General features: G+C 45.5%; 1 protein-coding gene across 7 annotated transcripts in view; it reads left to right on the top strand.

Moving 5' to 3' along the window:
• DNAI2 (dynein axonemal intermediate chain 2) overlaps window positions 1-13,477 on the top strand; it is a 231,344-nt gene that overhangs the window by 186,269 nt on the left and 31,598 nt on the right. For 3 of the 7 annotated variants that reach the window (XM_069655122.1, XM_069655124.1, XM_069655126.1), the window contains exons 12-14: window positions 9,679-9,912; window positions 12,174-12,212; window positions 13,408-13,446. In XM_069655122.1, the coding sequence (XP_069511223.1) occupies window positions 9,679-9,912; window positions 12,174-12,212; window positions 13,408-13,446 (312 nt within the window). The remainder of the gene's footprint in view (window positions 1-9,678; window positions 9,913-12,173; window positions 12,213-13,407; window positions 13,447-13,477) is intronic. The other 4 variants (XM_069655125.1, XM_069655127.1, XM_069655128.1 and 1 more) reach the window with 2 other exon arrangements.

Raw genomic sequence — 13,477 nt, forward strand, 5'->3', positions numbered from 1 at the left:
AGGATAGTTTGGATTGTCCTTCAGTGCATGTTCCACATCTCCCAGACGACATCTTTGAGGGTTTGCAGCTTAGCGTTCAGTGTTTCACAGGGTCAGTGTTGTCCTCATTCATGCATATCTACTTTTGCTACGATTACCAGCACTAAAACCTATCCTTATTCTTGCAGCCTGGTGTTTACCTGGTGGTATTTTTGCTCTTTTATTTGAATCACGACTCTGCCTGTATAGATCAAACAGGTAGAGGAGTGCTTCATAGGAAGGGTCGCTCTCATTGAAGAGACCCCTATTATTGGGGTTGTCTTGGAGAAGAACAATCTAAATAGACCTACAAGCCTATTTGTGAGTAGTGACAGAGAGGGAAGATTCATACCCCTTTTAAGGATCAATAAGAAAGCCACAAATACCCTGGCAGCAGAGTATACCAGGGATAGAAAGGAAGACTGAGTATGAGAAATAGAATTTTGAATGGGTTGTGTCCTCCCATGTATTCTTCATCTTATGATAATTATCCTTCCAGCTCTAGCTGCTTCAGATTTTTTTTCCGACAGGCGGCGATGTGTGCCGTCTCACGTCGATGTCCCTCGAGGACCTCAGTTCGACTGTCATCGTCATCTTCGGTATAAATAGCGCACACAGCGCCCATCAGCTTTAGTTCAGTTTTTTGAGCTAACGCTTCGAAGAATTATGGCACTCTCCGGCAGCTATTTTTGATCAATGAAAATGTCTTGCCCGTCGGCTCCATCGATGCCTAATACGGGCTTCAAGAAGTGCCAAGACTGTGGCTAGAAGATGTTGGTCACCGACCCCCGCCGCATATGTCTGTGGTGTCTTAGTACCGCCCACCATACCTCCGACTGTAAATCGTGTCAGGCTATGATCGAAAAAGGCTCTGAGGGAGCGTAAAGTTAAATTGGCGGTGGGAGGTTGCCTTCAAAGTCTCCTTCGAAGAGCTCAAAAAGAAACACTGATGAATCGAGAGATTCTCCTTGACGGGAAAGATCTAAAAGATCTTGATCGAGAAGTCGATCCCACCATTCTTCGTCTTCTTTGAAGAAGGCCAAGAAACGGCGTCACAAATCACCTTCGACCTCTAGTGATTCCTCGGCCGAGGTGATCAAATGTCCAACTAAGTCATACTCCCCAGCAAAATGGGATGCGTTCGTAAAGAAATTCTTAAAATCTGTGAGAATGCAGCCCCGACCCCGTCGAAGGACAAGCGGAAAGCCAATGCCCCTGTTGATCTGCATCAAGACGGCAAAGGGAAGTTGAAGAAACCGATCTATAATCCAGAACGGCATCGAGAAAAATCTCCAAGTCAGGAATCCAGTCCATCGAGGGTTCCTTTGAAAAAGCATGAAAAGTCAACGAGCTGACGCCTTCGCTAACACCATCGGTGTTGGAGCCGTCAACGCCATTGTCGAAGTTGACTCCAACAAAATCAACTCTGATTTCGAAGTCTTTGTTGACGATTTCCTCAAAGATGTTGAAGCCAACAGTAATCCAGGAAAAGGTTTTCAAACCCTTACCTTTGGGTTACAATATGGCACCCCTAATGTGCCAGAGCAATTCATCTCAGAAGAGTCTAGGTTAAAATACTTACTTCAATCAGCCAGTGGCTTAAATACATCTCCTGAACTGGAATTTGGTAAACCAGATCCTACTGACCACGCTGACTCCTCATATAGGAAGCTAATGAGCAAGGTGATAGAGTTTTTTAGGTTGGAGCAGGCCCACTCCTTCTTTCGAGCAGGATGACCTGACAGATATTTTGCATCACGGTCCCCAAAAAGGTCAATTTTTGCCTTTTCACATTGCACTACAAAAAAGGGTCCAACAAATTGCTAAGAAATATATAGGCCATCCAGCAGTGACCCAAAATAATTAACAAAACATCCAACGTCAGAACGTTTGGTGGTTCAAGCTGCTACATCTACTAAGCAATCAGCATGTCCCTCTATCCCTCCTCAGCGACAGCAAGATCAATATACTGCAGGTTCTGTCTAAAGCGAAATTATCATTGCGATGTACGTTTTTAGCTTTTTAAACTGTTTTTATTAATCGGATGGAACATGGTGAATTACAGTAAGTAAAACAAATACAGGTAAATTACACAGCATATCTAATATCAATTGCATAGCTCAGGATGAAACCCCCCCCCTGCCCCTTTTTATCCTGCATAAATCTCCCTCTCAAGAGAGACAAATCCTATTAGGAGACCCCAGTCAGCAGATAGTCTAGCCAGCCTGGGTTTAAATGTTAAAGTCGGGTGGCTCTGATCATAGTCCAACAAGGGACCCCACATGTTCATAAATTGGTGAAGGTTGCCTTCCTTTGCAGCTGTAACGTTTTCCGTCACCAGCACGTCCCACACTTTAATCCACCACAAAGAGGGAACTGGACCCGCTGGGGATTTCCGGCTGCAAGCAATCATAATATGTGCAGCCTGCAATAACTGAGTCATTAGTTTCTCCCGCTCCCCAGATTTAGGATATACCTCTTCACTTGGGGCCCCTAAGAGTAAAGTTTCAGGATACATCGGAAGCTTGGTTCCAGTGATGGATTCAATAACACTGACAATGGCTTCCCAGAAGACGTAAATAAGTGGACAGTTCCACCACATATGAAAATATGAACCTTGAGCCACGCATTTTTGCCAGCAGTGGGATCGATTGAAGACAGAATGTGGTGCAGTTGAACAGGGGAGTAATACCAATGAAATAGGAGTTTTAAGGCACATTCGTTGTTGGTCACACATCTGGAGTAAGAGTGGTTTCTAGTCCAAATGTCTAGCCATGCTTGATCCTCCATTGGGTGACCTAAGTCTGTCTCCCAGCAGCTCATGTAAGATGGGTGCTCACTTAGCATATTGTCTCTCAGGAGTTTGAGTTTAGAGACCCCTCCAAGCCCTGGTCCCTCCAAGGCAGTTAACTCTATTGAGCTCAAGTCTCGTGTCGCATTCCATCTTGTCTCTGGGTGTGTGATCCAATGCCGAAGCTGTGCATATGAAGATCTGTCTGACTCCAAGAGTTGGAATGTCCCTTTACAGTCTTCAAACGAGCATGGATGATCCCCCTCAAAAAGCTGGGCTAATGTTTGAAGACCACCCCGACTACAATTTCTAAATGCTTCTGGATGCAGCCCAGGGGAGAAGACAAGGTTGTGAAAAATCTGGGCCAGAGGGCCCATACCTCTAGGAATCTTTTTCCGTTTCAGAGCCCCATCCCATTACTTCAAGGTAACTTTTGAAGAGGAGAGCACATTCTACCAACATTTTCATAGCGTATGGGAGACGAATGGCAGGAAAAAAGGGGGAAGCAGAAGTTTGGACTGTTCAATCTCAGCCCATTTCGGTAGAAGGGAAAGGGACATCCACTTCAGGAGGTGTGAAATTTGGGCGGCTTCCAAATATTTATGTAGATTTGGGACCCCTAACCCACCCAGTCGGGTACCTCCCATCATCACCTTCCTAGGGATCCTAGACCTTTTGCCTCGCCAAATAAATCTCAAGATGTTACGCTGGAGACAGTCGAATACGTTTTTTGGGATTTCCACCAGCAGGGACAAGCACATATCAAGGAGGCGGGGGGGGGGGGAGAGATACATTAATTTTGACAGCTGTAATGCGGCTCATCAAAGAAATCCCCTGAATCCCCCATTTTTACAAATCTATTTCCAGCGTTTTACAGAAGGGGGGCATTAGGCGCAAATAAATCTTAAGGTGAGGCTGTGATCCAAATCCCCCGATATTCAATGGATTTGGTATTACAACGGATTGGACAGAGAGATTGAAAAGAGCTAATATCCTGTAAGAATAGACCCATCCCCAATGCCATCGATTTCACATAATTGTTTTTCGAATCCTGCTGCTTGGCCAAAAGACTGAAGCTCCTGAAGGGCCTCTTGGAGAGGGCTGGATATTAGTTATCGAGAGTAACACATCGTCTGCATTAAAAGAAACTTTATGTTGAGATCCCTGAATCATGACCACTTGAATCACTGAATTACTCCGTATGCACAGAGTCAAAAGAACCATAATCAGAGCAAAAAGAGGGGGGAAAAGGGAATCCTTGTCGCATCCCACACGTGAGAGGTATCGGGGCGTTTGATCCTGGCTTACCGAAGTAATGTATTCGGGGAGCTGTAGTTGGCTGAAACCATTTTTTGGAAATAAGGCCCAAAATGAAAAGCTTCCAGGGTTGAATGCATAAAGGTCCAATACACCTTATCAAATGCTTTAGTGGCATCTAATGCCAAAAGGGCTAATTTTCCTTGCTTCATATTAGTTGTCTCTATCAAGTTCAGCACTTAATGTTATCCCCAGTTTTCCTCCCCAGAACGAACCCTGTTTGATCCGAATCGATCAAAGCTGGAAGTAGCGGAGCCAAATGATTAGACAATACTTTTGAATAAATATTTGCCTCAATGTTTAGCAGTGAAATCGGCATATATGAGGCACAATCTTTAGGATCTTTCACGGGCTTCAGTAGCAAAATAGTGGTAGAGTTTTGCATCAAGGGAGTTATGGTGCCCGTTTCTCTAAAGGAGATAAAGAGGGCCGTCAAAGGGGATAACAGCTGGTCTCAAGAGAGTATATAAAATGTTGTTAGAGCAAGGCATTTCTGAAATTGAGGGTAAATATAAGAAAGGTTGGTCCCCTAAACTTCACTTAGCTCTCCGTATTGCTCGAAAAAAACTAGAAGTGCTTTATGCTGAGGAGACGGCCCAGTCCTTGTTAATGACAAAACAAGCTAATTATGCCAAAAATAACAAAGCCACAACAAAGGACCTGGGGCTCTCGCCTTAAAGGACTTATTGACTGCATCCACTTCTTCCAGCTGAATCGGGACTTCTAAAACTTCTATGTCTTCCTTGGGAAGGTGTGGCAAGGCGTCTCCTTCAATATATCTTTTTTGGACTGGAGAGGACCAGGCTGATGCTGTTATTATTTCCAACACATGCGCCTTAGCTAGCTGCAGTTTAGCTTGTTCCCCATGTTGTACAGCCCCATGCTGATCCCTACTGCCTATAATAGTGTTGTGTTTTTTAGACTGGGCTAATTTCCTCGCCAAAAATTGGTTGGCTTTGTTATTTTTGGCATAATAAGCTTGTTTTGTCATTAACAAGGACTGGGCCGTCTCCTCAGCATAAAGCACCTCTAGTTTTTTTCAAGCAATACGGAGAGCTAAGTGAAGTTTAGGGGACCAACCTTTCTTATATTTACCCTCAATTTCAGAAATGTCTTGCTCTAACTGGATTCGGGGCTGCTTGTTCCGCTTGTGATAGGCCACTGTGTGGGCTATTAAAACTCCCCTAATTACTTCATAGCATCCCATGTTGTGGCTGGGGACGCGAGTTTCCCGGAAGTAATCCTGTTTTGCTTTCGCTTCCCCATCCCTCAGGGACAGATTATTTAAAATTGGGTCATACAATCCCCATTGAGGTCTGGGAGGGGCGGCTGGGTGCCACATTCTGACCTGCAGGAGGTCCGGGGCATGAACAGAGAGAATCCTGGGAGCAATATGAATGACATAAATTCGGGGGATACTAAGATTAGGTCTATACATGACGAAGAGCGGTGGACATGAGAGAAGAAGGTAAAGTCTTGCTTCTCCGGATGCAACACTCTCAAAGAGTCTACCACCCCCAGAGATTTGAAAAAATGCAATCTTGAAATCAAGGCAATCTTGAAATCCTTAGTTGAGGGGTCATGTGTTTTATCTTTGATGGGGTCTGGGACCCCGTTAAAGTCTCCTCCAATAAAGACCTGGCCCTCCAAAAAGGGGAGGAGTGTTGCTTCTAGCTCTTCTAAAAATTGGATGCGTCCTTCGTTGGGAACATAAATCGAGGTTAGAGTGTACAACTGCCCCAACAACATATCTTTTACTCCAATATATCAGCCTCCCGGGTCTCGTATAATGTCCAGTTTCTCAAATTGGGTATCTTTCGCCATTAGGATCGCTGTACTGCCGGCTTTAGTGCCGCTTCAGGTCAGAAATTGTTTAGGGAAGTCTCTACTCCATAAGCGAATATACTCCAGGGGAAGAAGATGAGTCTCTTGCAAGAAGATTACTGACCCTTCCAAATATTTCAGCGGACGCAAGACAGACTTTCATTTCACTCAGCAGTTCAAGCCTTTCACAATCAGTGACATAAAGCCCAAGTTCTGATGAGATGATGAAGAGTCTCTTGTGATATCTTCTTTCATGGTGGGGTAGGGAGTGGAGGTTGAATAGCATTCAGTTGCCATCCTGAATTAGAATTTATCTGCGACCATGTTCCAACCGGGGTTTTAACTGAGCAAACCAACTGAAACAAAAATAGAACCACAAAAAAGGAACTAAAAAATAAAGGGCGAATCGTCCCATCGATCCTCAGGAGACCTGCCACTTGAAGTCGGGCATGTCCTGCATGTTGCCCATTGCCAATGCAAAATTTTGTGACGCGTCTGTGTTGTTTGGTACTAATTTACCTCTCATGGTGGGAAACTTCCTGTGAGTGAAAGGCTTGATTCAAGTCTGGAACGTGAGTTTTCCTGTTTTGCGACCTTTATTGACCCTCGACCAAGTGGACTGCTGCATTTTTGACTTATTGCTCTCACCTTCTTCCATGTCCTCAAGCAAGGAGCCCTCCTCTCTCTTTGGTGAAGAGGAGCTCAAAATCCCTTCTGCATCTTCCAAGCAGGAAATGGTACGTAGAGGTCCTTTAAACATAAACTGTAAAGCAGAAGGAAATAACCATTGGTATTTAATGTTCTGTTCCTGTAAAAATAGAGCCAGTGGCCGTAGAGCTTTTTGTTTTGGGATTGCGACAGTTGCTAGTTATTGAAAGATATGTAGAGGGGAGCCCTGGAACGTTAGTTCATCTCGTGGACGAATGAATGCCAAGATTTCTTCCTTTGTAGTATAGAAATGGATCCGAGTGATGACATTGGGAAAGGAATCTGGAGTTGAACCTCTGCGAGTACGCAATCTATGGGTGCGATCAAGTAGGAGCATTGATTTGTCGATATGCAGCAAGAGAGGGTGAAAAAGATCACCTACATATTCACCCAAAGCTTGGTCTGGGACCAATGAAGGCACTCCTCGAATGCGCAATTTGTTCTGGCGGGCTCGGTTCTCCCTATCCTGCTGCTTATGCTCTAACATATCACTTCTCCTTTATAAAATTCTGATCTTTTGCTGCATGTCCATCAGTGTGGTTGAATGCTCAAGGACGTGGTTCTCCGTTTACCCCACCTCCACAACTCTTTGATCTAACCTCTCCAGTTTGGTGGATATCTCAGAGATACAATTCCGGAACTCGGATTTGATATCCAGCATGAAGGCTTGAATATCTTCTTTAGGGGCCAGCTGATCAGTAAGACGTTTGCGGGTCTGAGATGGAGATTTCACCAGGCCTTTCTTTCCTTTGTCTGATGATACCAGCGACGTGGAAATGTCTGCGTTCTTTTGGGATTTTGATTGCTGGGACATATTAACTCCCACTACAGGGGCTCCCCATCCAGAAGATGTCAAATCCGATTAATATGTGCTACCCACCGTAAATTCCAACCAGCAGGTTATTGCGTAGGATAGTACTCAGGTCCAGATTGTTGGAGTCCAACGCAGCAATGGTGGAGGGCGAGTGAGGATCCCCAGCAAGAATGCCTCCAATAGGGGAATATGCTCTTGTCAGAAGCCCCCTCAGAACTTCCTCAGTGTTCAGGAAGCAGAATCTACTTTTGATGGGGCGGGGGGGAGGTGGGAGGGAGAGGTCCTTACTTCATTTCAGAGACTGCAGGCCGTAGAACTCTAATTTCAGCAATCACATTCACTGCAATCAGGCTTCCCCATCTCTGGTCCATTGCCTTGTGCGCGATGAACTGAAGGGCAGCCACCGCTTGGTCCAGGCAATACGCTCTCCTAGACCGGGGGATCAGCCCCTGAGGAATCCGCCGAGCTGGGCCCTCCCCCGTATGGTAGGGCGCGAGGAGGAAAAGAGAGGAGCAGGCTCTCAGCTCACCAGGATCCAAGCTGTGCCACCTGTGGAGCGGGCCTCCAGCGTTGTCCAATGCATCCATTAGCAATTGCAGGACGTCGTGGCTGTACGGGCACATTGGCGCCATTTTTAATATCTTCCACTGCGGCCCGAGTCTTTTCGGCGCTCCTACCGTTGAAATCCTGGTGTCTGCGTCGCAGCAGCTGTCCCTGAGGCCTTCCCCTGCATTGTTCTGGCCGAGAGGGTGGAAGCGCGAGGTGAGAAGTGCCAGGGAATTACTTTCAATAGTTATTTATTTATTTGTTTGTTTGTTTGTTTGTTTGTTTGTTTGTTTGTTTGTATTTGTATTTGTAAAGAGCACTTACAGCCCACAGGCATCGAGGCGCTGTTGCAGAAGTTGTCTTATTTGCACATTTGTCTTAGTTACGTGAGTATGCTTGGCTCATGGTTACAGTGAGCAAGAACATGCGAAAGCATTATTGCAAATAGAGATCTTCATAAAATAGACATGATTTAGCTCTTGGTTACAGTGAGTGTGATAGATTTCTAGTCTACAGAACAGCAGTAGGATGATATGACCAAACAGCCACAGTGATGGTGTGAGGCCCTAAGGTGAACAGCGATGTTTTGATTACTTTCCTAAAAGCAAGGTGCGATTCAAGCTTTCTGGCTAGGGGAGGGAGGGCATTTCAGTGTGAGCCGTATGCAAAAGCCATCAGAAGAGCGTCCGCATTGACAGTGCTGCTGGCCACGCCCCCGCATTGTATATTTTTAAAACCTACATATGGGCAAATCTCTTAAGGATCGGCAGGAGCACAGAGGGACCGCTGCTCACAACGTGTCTGCTGGCCACGTCCCCTGTCATTGGAACATAATAATTTCTAATCACCGGTCAGTTAGTCCTGCCCATCACGTTTACTGACAAGTGGTACCAAGCTCCTCCAACTACTATACCCAGACTATCCCAATGGTATTTTCACTTTTGAAAAGTTTTCCTGTAATGTCAGAATGTGATCGAATACAGTTAATAGAATCTACATTGGTATGTAATGGGTCCAGAAAGGGAGCCCCCGGAGGTTAGAATTGAAACTCCTAGTCCTGCGAGCTTTGTAGTGAACCACTTACCAGAACTCCTGCTGCCTCTTGTCATCAGCTCAGTGCACCTTGCGCTGACTGAAGAACCGGCCAGGATAAAAATGTCATTATGCTTCTTCATGAATTGTTCCCTAACATGTCAGTCTACACAAGTTTGTGTAATCTGGACCAGGCAGCACTACCGCCACAGGGTAGAATTCCTCACAGCAGGGCCAGCAGCAGTCCAACAGAAATTGCCACGCAGACAATGGCATCTGTGTGACAATTTCTACTCACCAGTAGCAGCTACCCAAAGAAAAACAACACATAGGAAACTGACACAAGTGTTCCACCCCAGATTTAAGTAGGGGAATAGACCTGTATTAAGAGTCGGGTAGACGAAAAGGGAAGAGAGCACTTATGCAAAATAATAATTTTGATAAAAGGTGGGCAAGATAATGCTTCAGATAAAGAGAGTGGCACAGAGAGTGTTATCCTCGAGCACACATTCCCTTTTAATCTTTTTCTTTTCCAAGCACTTAAGACTGACCAAAGCAGAAAGAAATGATTTGGATAGTGACCTTCCTAATCTTCACCTGCCTCTTTTCATCACTTTCTCTCCTGCAGATGTTTGAACGGGAGACTAAGCGTGAGAAGATCCTGGAGGCCCGTCATCGAGAGATGAGGCTAAAGGAACGAGGCAAGTCAGAGCAGAGTGAGGAGAAGCCTGAGGAGAAGGTGGAGGACGATAGTGAAGAGCTGGTGGCCAAAGCTGAGAAAGAGTTCTTTGAACTAATTAAGGCTGAACTCAAGAAGAAGAAGGACGAAGAAGATGCCAAGATACCTGTAGAAGTGCCAGAGGTATGTTATTAACCCAAAGGAAATGTCCCGAAGCAAGAGAAGCAAGGAGGAACCTCTGTAGCTCAAGGTGAGCTACCTTGACCATCAGAGCATAGTACAGAGAATGTTGCACAACCTCACTAACCAAAAGGTACTGTACAGAACATGGTGGTATACTGTATCCCAGCTAAAGCGACCAGAGCATAATGAGGGGGCAGTACCACATTGGGCAAAATGGAAGGAGCCTAGCGCATAGGGGACAGAGCAGCTTGGAACAGAGGGCGCACTTGAGCCAAGTCACTATCCGTTAATAGCACGTCTTGTAAAGTGAGCTTTGAGGAATGTGATTAGCTTGAAGGGAGTATCCCAGAAGAGGGAGCTGAGGGCTACCCTGTCTTACCTTTGGCAAATGTTTGGTCCCAGCACCATGATAACTCATTTCGTGTGAGTGCACTCTACAAGTCTACATACCGTACCATGTTACTTCTCCATTATAAGTGGCTCAGAACAGAAAGAGAAAACGGGTAAATAACCAGCGTCAATGGGAACTGATGAGAGTGGAAGAGAGAGTAAGATTCAACATTAGTCTAAAAGGAGGAACCATGAACCATGGGAGCAAAGGGGTACCACACTAGGTTAAAGGGGGTGGGTTCAGAGAAGCAGGAGTAGGAAAATGTGTTTAGCTGAATGGGAACATTAAAAACAGGGTCTCATTATTTGCCAAAAGAGAAGTGAGCCATGGAGCAGCCATAATAGTAGGCGAAAGTATGTGCATTGCTAGCCAAGGTGAAGAATTGGTGGGGGATCAGAGGGAGAATGCAGGTACATCGCTAGCTTAAGACACCTTTGAAAAATAGAGGGAGTAGGGTAATATGTTATAAGTTCAAAGGGAGCATATCTACACTGAGCCATACAAGAGGTACATCGCTTGTTCAAATGGAGCATCACAGAGCAGTAGCAGCAGGAAGCTTTATTACGGGCTCTTAGGGAATGGGCCTGAACGAAAAAGCAAACAAGTTCTCTTCAATGCAAGCCAAAAATGAGCATCTCTCAACATGAGCATGAATGATGTACTTTACTAGCCTTAAAACAGCAGCTCAGAACAGAGTGATGAAGTAGTAGACCACTACGTCAAGGGAGTGCTTTATATACCAGGATCAGTGAGGCATGTTACGAGCTCAAAGATAATGGGCCTCATTACGACTCAGGCGGTCTGGAAATAACGGTGGCGGTAAACCCGCCGCCACCGTTGTTTCCGGACCGCCTGAGTCCGACCCCTGCAGGCGGGAGGTGATGTTCCCGCCAGGTCTGACCTGGCGGGTTTAACACCTCCCACATGCAGGCGGACGAGGAAACACCGGCAGCATTACGAGCTGCTGCCGGTGTTTCCATGATCCCCATTTCCATCGAGTCCCATAGGACTCAATGGGAATGGGGATTTACACCATTCCGCCTCTGTGATTCCCGGAAAACCGGGGTTGTAATGCCCCGGTAATTCCGGGAATCATGGAGGCGGGATGATAATACGAGTCCGGCGTTAGGCCCAATGTCTCAGAAAAGGAAAAATAGCAGCATGAGAAAGGAAGAAGTAAGTTACTTGCCTTATAAGAGCCCCAAATACGCAGCATACCAGCTGCTTTCACGCCTTAAAAACAGGAAAATACTTGCACAGAATATTGAAAACAGACACAAAGGGGTCAGCCACTTCCTTGCAGTCACATCGTTCCTTGTATGTGTGAATTAGTGGTGCCAGAAAAGAAAGCTGGGACACTGGAGGGAGAACTAATGTTATTGCCTGATTTAAGTTAAAAGGCATCTTTTAAATAGTGTGAATTCCTGGCTACAATGTATTACAAAAGGATATACATTTTAGAGTTCAAATATATTCCTGGGAATGGGAATTACTTTTGTTCCCTGTTAAAAATGATTGTACTCCCAACTACAAAAATAGGGAGTAAGATAAACGCAATTCCACATATTCTCTGGAGGACTTCTTCTAAGAGTGGCCTAAGACAGTGAGAGAGACAAGCTATGTCACTAGCCTAATGATAGTGGTTTAGAACAGAGGGAGTAAGGTACATCACTAGGACAAAGATAGCAGCCTAGAACAGAGGGAGCATGTGCGTACAACACCAGCCCAAAGGTAGTGACCCAGAGCAAAGGAATCAAGGAGGTACATCCGTAGCCCAAGCGTGGCGACCTAAAACATAGGACGCAGGGAGGTTCACCACTAACTCAAAGGCAGTGTTCTAAAGTAAATTAAATCTAGTTTGTTGTTTCAGGAACAGGAAGAGACAGAAGAGAAGCCAGAGGAACCTAAGGTCAGTTTATGAGGTGGCAGCTGCCTGTATAAGGCCGACAATGCTCCCTCTATCAAGTCATGCACGACACTTCCAGGTTATTTGTGTTGCATGTCACCCCAAATTATTTCCCTGGTACTTTGTTTTGTGCATAAATCTGCGAGTCAATATTTGTTCCCAACTGTTGGCTTCAAAACCTCTATTTGTCCAGCATAGGAGGCTCTCAAATAAGAGGCTGCTCGTCTGTACTCCACAAATAAAGATATACTTGTGAAATTACGGACAATACCCTAAACATTGGGCCTCATTACACGGTAGGCGGTAAGGGATTACCGGCAGCGGTAAAGACACTGGTGCCGGTAATCCCTTACAGCCCTACTACCAGGTCCCTTAGCGGGTCCCTCCCCTAACGCCTGCTTTTACCAGGTGTTATGCAAGGGACCCACTAAGGGACTTCAGAGCTAATAATGGTACCGCAAATTGCGGTACCGTTAATAGCTCCTTCCCCATTCCCATTGACCCTATGGGGGCTCAAATGGGAATGGGGAATGGTTCCCGGAATGGGGACTTACCGGGTCCTCCAAGGTCGGAATGACCCGGTAAGTCCCTATTCTGGGAGCACGGACCCGGAATGCAGTAAGGGGGTAGCCAGGGCACTAATAGCACCATGGCTGCCGCCTACCGTGTAATGAGGCCATTGTCTATTTATTTTTATTTTTTGAATAGTCAAAAACAAAATACAATCTTGCCAGAATAGTACCTTTAGAACAGAGTGAACATTCCAGAACAGATGGAGCAGTGAGGTACATTACTGCTCCAAATGGACCGTTCCAGAATTCCGGGAGCAATGATGTACATCACTAGTCCAAAGCGAGCAGTCCAGTTCATGCGATATCCAGAATTATTCTACAGCTTCACAGACTTGTCTCGATATTCTTCAGCATTAGATATGAACTTCACCTGCGAGTCCTGATACTGGCAGGATATTGCACTTAACATATGAACCCATTACACAAATGGCACCAAGAGTTCAGAGGGCAAGTACTTTCTTGTCTGGATTTTCTGTCCTACTAGATCAGCAGTGTCGCTGCTCTCTTGATGACAGAAATTCTTGTTCTGAAACTTAGGTTTTCGGAGCATGACCCACTTGCTAGAAACACATACAAGTATCAGGATTTGAAGAATACACAAGTGAAAAATGACTGTGTTGTTTCAGGAAAAGGAACCGACAGAAGAGAAGCCAGAGGAACCTAAGGTCAGTTTCTGAGGCGGCAGCTGCCTGCATA

Source organism: Ambystoma mexicanum, chromosome 3q (assembly GCF_040938575.1).
Source record: "Ambystoma mexicanum isolate Mex_15411 chromosome 3q, UKY_AmexF1_1, whole genome shotgun sequence".
Taxonomy (NCBI): domain Eukaryota; kingdom Metazoa; phylum Chordata; class Amphibia; order Caudata; family Ambystomatidae; genus Ambystoma; species Ambystoma mexicanum.